Source organism: Sycon ciliatum, chromosome 6, assembly GCF_964019385.1.
Source record: "Sycon ciliatum chromosome 6, ocSycCili1.1, whole genome shotgun sequence".
NCBI classification, from domain to species: domain Eukaryota; kingdom Metazoa; phylum Porifera; class Calcarea; order Leucosolenida; family Sycettidae; genus Sycon; species Sycon ciliatum.
The window spans coordinates 18,384,517-18,397,910 of NC_088648.1; the positions used below are offsets into that span (position 1 = coordinate 18,384,517).

The 13,394-nt window shown below is 47.2% G+C and overlaps 1 protein-coding gene across 1 annotated transcript in view; it reads right to left on the bottom strand.

The window, feature by feature from the left end:
• LOC135819553 (uncharacterized) overlaps window positions 1-13,394 on the bottom strand; it is a 35,088-nt gene extending 21,694 nt beyond the window's left edge. The window contains exons 1-15 of the mRNA XM_065332782.1: window positions 13,181-13,394; window positions 11,734-11,925; window positions 8,576-8,749; window positions 7,968-8,128; window positions 7,228-7,486; window positions 6,597-6,791; window positions 5,825-6,085; window positions 5,590-5,625; window positions 4,931-5,191; window positions 4,149-4,349; window positions 3,165-3,542; window positions 2,726-2,818; window positions 1,763-2,185; window positions 764-963; window positions 171-426 (exon numbers count right to left, since the gene is read on the bottom strand). Coding sequence (XP_065188854.1) covers window positions 171-426; window positions 764-963; window positions 1,763-2,185; window positions 2,726-2,818; window positions 3,165-3,542; window positions 4,149-4,349; window positions 4,931-5,191; window positions 5,590-5,625; window positions 5,825-6,085; window positions 6,597-6,791; window positions 7,228-7,486; window positions 7,968-8,128; window positions 8,576-8,749; window positions 11,734-11,925; window positions 13,181-13,250 — 3,160 coding nt within the window. The 5' untranslated portion in view covers window positions 13,251-13,394. The remainder of the gene's footprint in view (window positions 1-170; window positions 427-763; window positions 964-1,762; window positions 2,186-2,725; window positions 2,819-3,164; window positions 3,543-4,148; window positions 4,350-4,930; window positions 5,192-5,589; window positions 5,626-5,824; window positions 6,086-6,596; window positions 6,792-7,227; window positions 7,487-7,967; window positions 8,129-8,575; window positions 8,750-11,733; window positions 11,926-13,180) is intronic.

Sequence of the window (13,394 nt, forward strand, 5' to 3'; positions counted from 1 at the left end):
TGTCTAATCTTTAGAAATGGCTTTTTAGCAGCTCAACAGGACGATAATTCTACCTCGTCTCCGCAGTTGAACCCCACTCCTATCCTCTCACCGGACACTACATATTTCAAACAGGAACAAATAGCTGCTTTCCCCTCACTCCGCTCCACTCGTCTTCTCAACATCCATACCTGTTGTTCCGGGAACGGGCATCTGACACACAAAGTGCTGGTTCTTGTTGCAGCCATCGTCGTTGATCTTGGCCGAATTGTGGTTGGTGTCTCCCACGCCGAACACACCACAGTTCTCGCCATTTCCCCAGTTGTTTGGCTCTCCACATCCCCAGCGAGTGTACTTGTTGCAGCTACCGTCTTCCCATTCAAACGCACTGAAATCTCTTGCCTTCCGCAGGCCAACGTACATGTTCTTGCTTGATGTTGGGTAAGTCTGAAAAGAATCAAAAACATATCTTGTGTTCATCGGTTTGACGGGAAGATGAAAACGGGAGAAGTCTGAACAACAAAATGACCATCACCACCAGGACTTGAACCAGGGACCTTGGCGTGAGGCTCCAGCATTGCTCTAACCACTGACCTATGGTGTAGCTGTCATCCCAGTAGAGACCGTTCAACAAAGCTTGAAGTAAAGTATCCAGTACAGGGCTAAAGGGTCTAGACATGGGGAGAAAACGGACGGTATCCTACATAGTTGATATTTTATTTGTTTTATATACTCGAATGTTTGACGGGACTGCAGCAGAACAATATCAAAACAGCACTCTTACCTGGTACATGTAGTGCAGGAAAAAGTCCAGAACCCCATCGTCTGGGATTATGGCAAGTGTGGCATTTGAGTTCAGTGTCTTGCAGTCTGTTTGAGCCGATGTGTAGCTCTTTTGCTGAGTGAACTCAAACCAGTAGCACTCATTGCGGTACTGGTACCAGCCAGTAGGGCACTTTCCTTTCACAAGCGGGTACAGTTGTTCTAAACGGGCAACAAGCACATCAACACAACAGCATTTCACAAACTTGTTCAAGTCCAAGCAGAGGAACGGATTTTTAGCAAGTGCATGGGCAACATTCTGTGCTGATATGCAATACACATCCCACTTGCCCAGTGATGTACAGTGGGTACGACAAAGGATTCCACTGGGGTTCGCTTTGTTATCGATCCACACATGGGCTGGAAACACATGGCCAAACTCGCACATATAGTCGTACAGATGCCAGGTTCATTCCAGCGAGTCAACATGATAGCCAGAAATCTACACAAATCAAGCAATAAGTACATCTCGAATTATCATTATTACACGCTTGTCCGCGTTGATATCACCAAGCAAGCATGCCTAGTCTTCGCATAAGCCAAATGAAAAAAAGAAATGAGGAACGAGCGAGGCCAATGAGGTGAACACACGCGTGCAACTGCAGAATAGGCAAAAGAAAAAATATACATCTCGAATACCAACTGTAAATTTTAGCCATGGTTTTGGCACAAACTAATCTGACCAGCCTACTGCACACCAGGTGTGATAGTTTTAAAGAGGGACACTACACACATACTGCTCCTAAAACGAATAGATCTCAGTTTGACAACTCTAAATTGGACTCGCCAGATCCAAGGGTGGCCAAAACGCAATCCTGATTGCTTTCGAGCGGAAACATGTTTTAGACCAAAGTTCTAATATCTGGTTGCATCCTCGGTAGATATCAAAATATCATGTGAATAAGCCCGCTTTGCCCCCGCCCCCACCTCAGTTCCCTATGGATAGCACTCATGAACTCACTGAGGCCTGGTCCAGGAGTCTTGCAGATATAGCCCAGGTTTGTGCCGCAGTCAAAGTCAATCCACAGGCCTGTGTCTTTTCCTCCCGCATACATTGTGGCACACGCACGTACACCTCCATTGCCAGGCTGGCCACACTGGAAGTTGTTATAGAATGGTCGAGTACCGTCATTCCAAGCATACACCTTGTTGGCATCGGAGTCGTTCAAGCCAATCCACAGGTTCATGCCCGGAGGGATGTTCATCTTCAGCAGTGAGCTGGTCAGAAAGTTCTGCTCAGTAGCGTCCAGTACCGTGACCATCATAGCACCCATAGCAGCGCAATCACTCATTGCAGTGGTGAAGTTAACAGTACGGTTTGTCTCCACATAGTAGCAGCTGCTGCTCTCCTTGTTCCATAGCCAGCCATCTTTGCAAGGACTCACTGAACAGCGAGAACATAGCCACCAGACCAAACACAAACCATGAAATGCTACTGCAGACATCTTTGATTTAAGGAGCATCGGTTAATGCAGGATTACCGTGACAAGGACAAGCTGATGGAAAGACAAAATATCCTATTACCCTCCCCCCTCCCCCCCCCCCCCCCGCCACCCCCAATGCAATGGTACTTCTTCTAGTTCTCTCTATCATCCTCTTCCAGCCACCAACACGATAACAAGTCACTGTGTATCATGTACACCGTGTCAGCAATCACCCACAGGTAAGAGCCACACTTTTTTCAGGAACAGTGCTTAGTCGTAGCACAGAACTGCACTGACTGTTGATAGAAACAAACACCTTATTGAAAGTGGCTGGGAGGGATAGGTCACAGCCGTGGCTTGCACTGAGTGTTGACAGAAACAAATAGCCTATCGAAAGTGCCTGGTATAGGCCACAGCCATGGCTTGCACTGAGTGTTGACAGAAACAAAACAGCCTTTTGAAAGTGGCTGGGATAGACCAAAGGCGTGGCTTGCACTGACCTTTCGGTGCTGCTTTGCTGCATAGGTAATTGAACTTCTTGTCACATCCGTCGTCATTCCACAATGACGACATCTCATTGCCAGGGCCAATTCCTGGTGACACACACGTGTGTGTACACACACACACACACACACACACACACACATGCACACACTCACACACATGCACACACTCACACAAACACACACACACAAACACACACACACACACAATTCAATTGTGAGGATCGACAATAAAGTGGCAAAGTTAAGATCAGGTGAACATATCCAGTCCAATAAATTCTCATCAATACGTGATGTGCAGTCACCATGTAATAGTACAGGATGAACAGTGAGTGTATTATATGTATGTCAACACAAGAGGTACAGAATGTCACTATGAGAATTGACATTGGAGAGTAAAGTTACAGTTGAAGAGAGATGCTCTTCATCAGCTTACCTATTACACCGCAGTGCTCTTTGCCCCCGTAGTTGTTCGGCTCACCGCAGCCCCAATGGCGGTATGGGTAGGACGTCAGCGTGCTGTTGTCCACCCAGTAGAATGTCTGGTTGTTTGCCGTGCCAGCGGGGTACTGGACAAAGAGACCGATCCAAATAGGCTGGTCGAACGTGGGCTCGTTGGCTGCAATATAGTCCAGGACAAAGGCGTTCTCCTCCTTCGTCTTGGTAATAGCCAGGTCTCCACCGAGCTTCTGACACTCAGCTCTGGCGCTGAACCAGCCTAGCTTGTCGGAGCTTTTTGTCGCAGGGTACAAGCAGGTGCGGCCACTCTGGATCCAGCCAGACTCGCAAATGCCCTGATTGAACTTGGGAGCAACTGCATGGAAGGGAAATAGAAAAAAACAACGGCATTACTAGCCTCCTGTGCCATTGTGATTAGCGAACCCATGCATCAGGTAGGAGGGAATTAACCTATCGGAACAAAACCTTTCCTGTATGCGCTTTTCAGTTTGCACTTTCTCCTAAACTAATGAATATTTTATTGTGATTTACGCTAACAAAAGAAGCCCATGTTAATTGTCGGAAGACTGCTGAATGCTCAAAGCGCAAACTATTGAGTTACAGGGTAATTCCAATCGGACCCCCTCTCTTTCCTACGAATGTCTAATTCGTTTTTTTAGAACTTTGACACTGCCCTGTAGCTGTGTTGTGTTTCCCATCAACGTCCAAGCCGCAACACATGAACAGTGCTTGAGCACACCACGGCTGTTCATGCTGATACATTTCGTGGCTGGCAATACTGTCCTTGGCCACAACACCGGACATACTGACTGATGTTTGTACATTGAACACATATGAGAGAACATGGGCACTGTTCAAAGGATACCAGTGCAAATGACAATATTCATTTCACATACATGTATATACACATTCTACAAAGGTGCTTCGCGCCATGATTCAGCTTCGGGCATTAACCACTAACCTGCCTGTGGGATTGTTGATTCACAGATGTAGCCGTCCTTGTTGTACGATGAGCTCCACGAGGAGCAGTAGTCTGCGCCCCAGTAGCCATCACGACGTCCAGACGCGCGGGCTCCAGCAAACAGGTAGGCACAGCTGCGAGACCATGAGCTACTACCTTTGATGAATTCACAGTCCCAGTTGCGATACAGTGCCACAGTACCTAAACAAGAGGAAGAAGAAGACGAAAAGCATAGCAGAGTGTGCATGAAGGGCAAGAAATACCTTTTTACGTGATTGACTGCAGGATGTTGCGACGTCGAGTAACATAGCGACCATCCTTGCAAGCTGAGAATTCAGCGTTACTTCAAAGTACATATAGGACAGTCGTACGGAGTGTAGCAGTTAACACTGAGCTTCCAACAGCCTAGGTTTTCCTCTACTGTATGGTGTGAAAATTTAGCATGGAAATAATGTACCGGTAGTACTCACAGGGCATCTCATTCCCCTGCAAAAACGACCCGTGATAATTCTCCAGACATTCACGGTGTGCACGGGACTCAGTTTAACTGAGTTTTCCAAATCCGTTACCCCCCCCCCCCCCCCACAAGGATTACTATGAAAGCTCGCATTTAGGATGGAAGCTGACTTCAAATCTTCGAATACCTCTTCAAATGTCGCAATGGCATATAATTGGTAAACCAGTACACATATAATGGAGTTTGTAGAGAGAAAACAAGTCTGTATGGTCAGTGGATAACACGAAAACAGGTGCCAGATTCTCATCACACCACTCTAGCTTACCGTCGGGCCAGGTGAATCGAGAATAGGAGACGTCCTTGTTCATACCAATCCAAAGCTTTTTCTCACTCGTCAGTCCTAGATTTGTGACGGCACTCGTGATGAACGCTTGTTCATTGGGATCGCTGATACTGAGCAGAGAAGCACCATTCTTTGCGTTGCAACGATTCACAGCTCCGGGCCAGTTTTCTCTGTCATTTGTCTCAATGTAGTAGCAACTTCGGCCGTTTTGCAACCAGCCCGCTGGGCATTTGATGCCGGTTTCTAAAAAACACATGACAGAACGTTTAAGATCGTAATAAGAAAACCATTTTGAACACTTTCCCTTTCACATGTACAATTCACATTAAATTTGATCTCTCACGTGTTCGTCACTATCGTAGTATTCCATCACCAATAAAAGAATGAATGGTTGCCGCACAGTCTCCTTGGTTGCGATACTGAATGTTGAACATGATATTGAAAACGTAGCATGCCAGCATACGTCTACATGTCGCTCCTAGCCGCAATTCAAACATCATGTAGAGACATGGTAAACACGTGTTGGGGGGGGGGGGGGGGGGGGGGGCAAATCTTGAGTTGCATCTCCTCCAAAGTAGCATCTATCTACATGTGATCCCACGGCTACACCAACAGTCATACAGGAGCAACACTATACTCACCATCACACGTTGGGTTGGACACACTTGACAAAGTCTCTGCACAGAAGACGAATCATGAAAACACAAACCTAATGAACGTAATGTAGTTCTGGACGTTACTGCAGGCAAAAGTGTACATGTACATGATTGCACTACATATGCCAGAGTTCTATGAATCCACCACACAGCACTGAACATACAAACAGATAGTAAAACCAACACACAGTATATGAGTGCTGTAAGTGTCTGTACTCACTGAAGGAGAAGGGAATCTCGCAAGCATATTGCTTTCTGTCATTGCAGTTGGCATCGTTCCATCGGCCGGCATTTCTGTTCGTCTTGCCGAAGCCAACCGACATGCAGTCTTCACCCTGCCATCCGGCGTTGTTGGGTTCACCGCATCCCCAGTTGGCGTACTTGCTACAAGTCAGATCGGTCCATGTCCATGGACTGTGTTCGTTCTGCACCTGGCGCAGTCCCATCCACACTGCCTTGCTGGTGAGAGGGTAGAACTGATCTGAGAGCAGCAACAACAACAGATAAAGGAACAGCAAACTGACAATATAGCATGCAGTGGCTCAGCAACACACACCAGGGGCGTGCCCAGGGGAGGGGTTGGAGGGGTGCGGACGAACCCCCCCCCCCCCCCTCCCAGATTCACATCTCTCACTGCACGTCCATACGCATAGGGACCACATATCGTGATATCTATGCGTTGCACGGTTACATGGATGCCAATATACCCCCCCCCCCCCCCCCCCCCCGAAGAACCCTGCGTACGCCGATGATGCATACTTCAAAGTACACACAGGAGAGTCATCCAGAATGGTGCAGTTAATGCCCAGTTTCCTACAGCACAGATTTTCTGTACCGTATCGTATAAAGACTTAGCATGGAAATATTGTACCGGTAGTCACAGAGCATAGTGTGTGACATCACACGGGATTCATTCCCAGCGAAAACGACCCGTGCATGATGTTTATCCAGACACATGCAGCCATACTTCATGCATCGTCATAACAACTTACTGATGTAGGTCAAGAAGAGTGCCATCTGTTTAGGATCGCTGGCGCTCATCAGAGTCCCGTTGTACTTGGACTTGCACATCTTGTTGGCATCAGCCCAGTTTTGCGCCGGGGCTGTCATCTCGAACTTGAAGCACTTGTTCTCAAGGGCGTACCACCCATATGGACAGTCGCTACGCACCAAACGTACCACAGGTGCTGCGAGAGCAAATTAAAACAGCGCAAGCCGGCAGCTTAAGCAATAAAGACGAGCCAATTTTTCTGCCACATAATTTCATTTCGAACACCACTGAAAATGGCCGTCCTTCACATTTTGCAGAGACTCATACATCTTGATATTTGTTTCAGAACATATGAGCCAGAGTTTCTACAGTCTAATTCAAAACAGCACCAGCAGTGCCATCGCCAGGGGTAGCACAAGCAGCAGCTTTGGGAGCAGTTGGACCGGCAGACATGGCACGGGTAGCAGGAGCACTGGCAGACGCAACACGGCTAACAGTAGCAGTAGCAACAGCAGCAGCAGCACTGGCAGCAATGGCATCAGTAGTAGCAACAGCAGCAGCACTGGCACCAATAGCATCAGTAGTAGCAGCAACAGCAGCAGCAGCAAGATCATGTGCATCACTTATCTTACCTGTTCCATACTTGCAAATATAGCCGCCGATTGCACCGGAACAAGAGCTGTCGCCCCACCTTCCAACCTTGGAGGATCCAGCATAGACGGTACCGCAGTTGTATGCAGAACTACCCGAGCCTGGCTGGCCACAGTCCCAGTTGGCAAAGTCCAGGACGGCATTGGTCTCGTACCACTCATACCCGCCATCGTCATCCGTGTCTGTAAGTCCAATCCACAGCTGCCTCTCGACAGTGTAGTTCTGCTGTTGCAAATTAGACTGTGCAGGAGAACAGGATGGAAACGAGTAGGAGTTGTGTTAATACTTGCGCCAAAAGAGTCCACAAATTCTGTCTCAGCATCCACCTACCAGGAAAGGACATCTGAATAAAAAGTTTCTTTCGGGACAAAAAAAGTTAGAACACTTGACTAAGAAAGAGCACACACTTCAGGTTCTTCAACAACGACATTTTGAAATATTCCACAAGTAAACTCTCGTCCCTTCTCCTCAGATGATGTACATGAAATGTGTGCTCTTTCTCGGTGTTCTAAAAAATGGACGGGTTCGCGTACAGGGCGGGTCAAGAAACGCCTTTCCGCTGCCGTGGGACACCACCACCCCATGATCTTCTAGCATCAAAGTTGGGGATAGCTGAATGAGGCGTTGTATAACCCGTTGATTTGCCGAGACAGATACAATACGAGCACAGCTCATTGCATGCAAGTGCTGGTTTACTGTATAGTTCGGATCACAGACGTACCGTAATAAAGTCCGCTTCGGCATTGGTAAGAATGGAGACGAGATCGGCACCCGGTGTTGCCTGGCATTTGGCACGAGCGGCGCTGTACGCCAGTGACTCGTTGCCGAAGTAGTAGCAGTTGCCAGCGTACGGTACCCAGCTTGATGATGGACATACGGTCTCTGGAATCGGAGTCATAGTGGGCAAACAGTTATCCCGTAACCCATATTCCCATTTTGTAAATTGTCTTGCCATGCACAATGCAACGTACGGGGGCGAACCCCGACTTCACCTCAAACAAATGTGCCTTTATGAAAGCTCTGTTAGTGACTATCGACTGCATTTTCATTGAACTGCCTGAAAGAAACACAATCGTCGATAATTGAGTATGAGGGGGGGGGGGGGGAGGGCACATTTTCAAAGGGAACGCTCAATCAGAGCAGGGGGCGCTGCCGCCGCCCCCCCCCCCCCCCCCCGCACACAAACACACCCTCCTTTTGTTAGAACCCGGATGCTATCGCCAAACTGTTGTGTGTGTGTTTGTGTGTGTGTGCGCGCGCGCGCGCACGTGCAAACAAGTGTGTTAGTATAGCAGGATTCATGAGGACACTTGTTTTGCCAAGCCTTACTTCTGCAGGTTGGAGTCGTGCCGCTCCACGTCTGGTTGGCTCTGCAATGGCGCTCCACAGCTCCGACAAGCGTATACCCGGGATCACATGTGTATGTGATGGTGCTGTTGAACTCGTAGCGGCCAGTGAAGTAGCCATTCGTTAGCGTGCCAGACGGTTTACCGCAGAACAGGACTATGACACAAGGACACAGATAATGCAGAAAGAAATAGATTCGGGAGAATATCTACAGTTGCCCAATACTGGAAATATTAGAGCGATTGGAAGACTCCAATGCAGGAATATTATTTTTATAAGCAGAAAAACAATGGTTCTCTTTGCCAGAAAGTCGCTGCTTCGCGAGCTTGTGCACTGCCATTTCTGTCGACGAGTCTTTAGTCTTTACTACTATTTTTCTGATGACAGAACACAGCTCCAGAAATATTGAAGACTTTGGTCGCCGAAGTCGGTATGTCGGAGTTCAGCGGAAGAAAAACCTGAGAACATTTTGAAGAAAAACAGTTCAATCCGCTATAGAATATATGAAGTACCAGAACATACCGGCTATGGTTCACCTTTCCGCCAAAAACATTAGTCACCTTCTTACTGGGACTATTTTCTCCACCACCGATGATGTCCAGAGACAAGGAGTAGGAGTAAACACATTTGGCACTGCATTTCCTGCTTTACTAGTAATAGTATCTGCTCCCAGTTGCCTCCTTTCGAGGCCATCATGTCACTGCATCAGCCAAGAACCTACCGAAATCATTTTCTTCAGGCTCAGTGCTGCGCAGTGAAATCCAGTCCGAGACGCGAGAGTCAAGTAAGTACAGACACAGTGCTGGCAACTGAAATCCGATCCCCGATGGTCGGATTTCAGTTGCCAGCATGCACTGTAGTGTAGTTAGTTGCCGCCGTGCACCTTTTCGCAAGTCGAGGGCTGCGCATGCAACGCCCCGGCGCGTAAGGGGTCGTCCATATCGAACTTTTTTCACGAAACGAAATAATTTCGTTATGGGGTGGGAGGGGGTTGACCAATTTCGTTTCAGAAAAGTTCGATACATGTACATGGCCATAGGAGCAGTGACACACTTGTGACTTTTGTTGTATATGCATGTATATGTCAACAATTTTTACGTTCTGAGGGGGAGGGAGGGAGGGGTTGGGTCTAAACTAAAATAATTCGTTTGGTGAAAAAAGTTCGATATTTACGGACGGCCCCTAAAGTCTGCTCGAGAAACTACTTACTACTAGACTGGATTTCATTGAGCAGTCTGTACTTGCTTGACTTTTCAAGTAACTAGTTTTGCCACAAAGCTTCGAGCACTACATCATGCAGTGATGTACGGATACTTGAGTTATTTTTTCAGTTGCTGCACAACGCCGAGTCGCGAGCCGGGCCGTACTTTTCACGCTATCACAGATTTCTACGGGTAGATCTGCCTGATCTACACTACAGGACTAGTGTCATGACAAGTCATGAGCCAGATACTTATAGTCATGTACAATCATGGTATTATATAACCCAATAGTCAATACAGTACTTGTTCAAAACCAGTATCTAATATTGACTGAGTACGAGGTCAATATAGGAAATACAAAGCCGAGTAAAAGACCAAGGCGAAGCCGAGGTCTTTTACGAGGTTTTTATTTCCTATACTGACCAAGTACGAAGTCAATATTAGATTTATCACGACAAACAGTCCGCATTTCAAATTCCAGAATGATAACCTCATGAATCCCGGTTTTATGATTGCACAACCATTGCACCACCACCTACTCATGCAGTGACAATGCTGCACTAGGCACCGTTCAACTGCGCAACCCCTAAGCAGTCAAATATAAGCAGTCAATATAGCCCTAAGGAGTGAAATATGCAGGAATATTTGACTGCTTAGGTATGGCAAAAATCTATGTGAGTCAATACTAAGGGAGTGATAATACTAGTATAATAATGGCCATGCCCGTGCCATGGTCAGTTGCCTCATTATTCCCCAAGATGATTCCGTGTTTTATTTACGTACAGACGGGAGATCTGCACTGTTGGCAGTGTTGCCTGTTCGAATGTTACCGTGAGACAACGAGCAAACAAAAGCGGGTTCGAGCCCCGGAGTCGCACATCTGACTGCAAAATCCCCACGACGCAGCTCACCAGATCAAGGTGTGGGTCCTCTGCACTCAGTAGAGTCAAGTCGAGCGAGCTGCAACTTCCGGTGCCGAAAAGCGGGCTAACGCCCCTACATGGCTACTTCCCCTTGTCTAACCCCCAAGACGAAAATTTAATGATAGTAGCAGACTGGCCGAAATTTAAAAAAAAGAAGCTCCCAACAGCTTATGATGTGTAACACGCTGACCCCCGTGAATTCCGCTGCAGAAAATCAGAAATTCCGTGCGGAATTCTGCGGCTCAAGACAGTAAATTCTGCGCTGATTCTGCAAATCCTATATTCTGCGGCAATTCTCCAAGGGAAATGAGAGTGAAAGCAGATTGAATTTCCGCAACCCCACCGAAGTCTGTTGTCCCTATAAACTCTGAACCAAAATTATGCGAAATCCTGGTTCACAAAATTGAAAGCTCCAAAATGTAACATGCAAGTTGATTTTGAAAGTCGCAAGCAAGTTGGTTTGGCTGTGAAATACATGTACATCAAAATTCCCCAGGAAAGCAGTTTTCCTCTCAAAACGGTCAACATCAACAAAAGGTCGGACTTGGTGTCGAAATGCAGACACGAGAACAAGTATTACGTGTCCAGATTCTCACCATCAGTTACATGAGTTTTTCAACATGGCGCAACCTGCACCAGGTTTAGCGCCATGGTGCTTTCTCTCTCCCTCTTCACTCCTGCTGTGGTCTTGCGCTACTGTCGCTATCGCCTTTGATGACTCGCTAACACTGCCCTGTTATCGCCTCTACTCTCACCAATATCCGTTAACTCTCACAAAACAACTCAATACCATTGTCCCAATGCCACGTCTTCACTTCGCACATATGCACTAACTTCCACACTAGCATCAAATATCTAGGCTTGCTCGTAGAGAATTCGATAGTGAATGCTGCGGTCTGATGATCGCTCCGATGCGTGAAACTTTTAAAAGTTACAGCTAACACAGCCTTTCGCCTCTGTTGTGTGTGTACATGTATGTAAAATGTAGAGTAGATCCAATCAAGCATTTTCTTACCGCTGCAAGTCGGGAAGGCGACCGGGGACCATTTGCCGTTGGACTGACAGTTGAAGGTGGTGAAACCGACCGACTTGAAGCCTGGTACGCACTGAACCTTCAGAACAGATCCGACGGAGAACAGTGAGCCGGAAACATCAGGCTGAATGTCGCCGTAGGAGAACTTATTCAGCATTGGCGCTGGACATTGGCCTAATAGCGTGATGGATAAACAAGCACAAACAGGCGACAGATACTGAATTTATCTCAGTATACACCGGTCCAGCGTTTACAAATGTAGGAGCTGTTCATACAGTGGTTGTGAAGCATATCCAACGCATCGTCACACACACACGATCCCTTCTCCAATCTCCATTCTCGTTGCCATCATTCATTGTCCATTCAGACACAGCGAGAATTATAGTGCAGTAGTGCGCATTTTCATCCTATACCCCCAGCGAAGTTTCATACACTGATAACCAGTTTAACAATGCTACGCTGTTCTCATGATTTCATTGCCATCGGTTCCACCATTAGCGCTGAGTTCCACTGATGAAACCCCAAAAAGATCGAGCCAGCTATCTGTACGGAGATTGATAGCATTTTATAATTATCATACATGTACTTACATCATGTGTTCCGATATTGGCACTATGTCGATCTGACCTATGAGTATAAGGTGAAAAGGGCCTACACGCACAATCGTAAACAATTTCGGGTAAATTCGAAATCCGGACTTTGCAGAGTACAATGTAACATCGAACTGCGCGAGTGTATGCGCATCATGACGTAACAGTCGTTGGCGAATGGTGGTATCACTGTTGCCGACGAGCGCGCGAGCGTAGCACCGTTGCTCCGCACATGCTCTGGCCAACAATCAACGCGTGCAACAGATTCCATTCGAAATGAATGGGCTGCCAGGTAAACCCCTCCAGCGTATGGTGTCGCCAAATTCCTTGCAAGCCAAAGTGATGGTATGCTGGTATGCTTCTGCATGTGAAAGTACAATAATAATATTATCTACTTCAGAACTTTTTTTCAGAACGCCAACTATAATCCCATCATCTCTGCTCTGAATTTTAAGATCGGGTAGGGTCGTATTCTATGTGAATACCTGATATTGTGTTGGTACCAGTGTGCGTGTGTGTGTGTGTATGCCGCCCGAGATGTTTGGCATCTGGTAGTCGAATGCACTGATGTACCCAACAGCGCTTTGGCCTTCCAAACGTGGAAACGACCGTCCGCCAGAAAGAAGCAGGTGGGATTGCCTAGAGCGGTGTAGTCAATACCTCAGGCATACATGTATTAACGTTACAACTTGACACTAAAACTACTGGCTGGGAAGGAGTTGCTACTCAAACTCAGACTGGAAACTAAGTAAATCAGTTACTAATTACTTGAGTATGTCTCCTGAACGACAGAAGAGTATGTCTCCAATCCGTTATGCAATGTGTCTATGACTTCTTACCTGAGACCAGTGCTGTCAAGCTGAGCAGAATCGCGGCTGAGAGCCAGCAGACTCGCCACCGCGTTACCATCGCTGCCGCTGATCGCTTCCCGTCTCCTATGGATTCCCTTGTTCTCCTCCTAATTTTCCTTCTTGCCGGAATCTCTATCAGTCGGGGACAAGAGTCATGGTCCAGTCTGCAGAGCAAGGGTATAGTAAGAGTGGCGCATCTGAA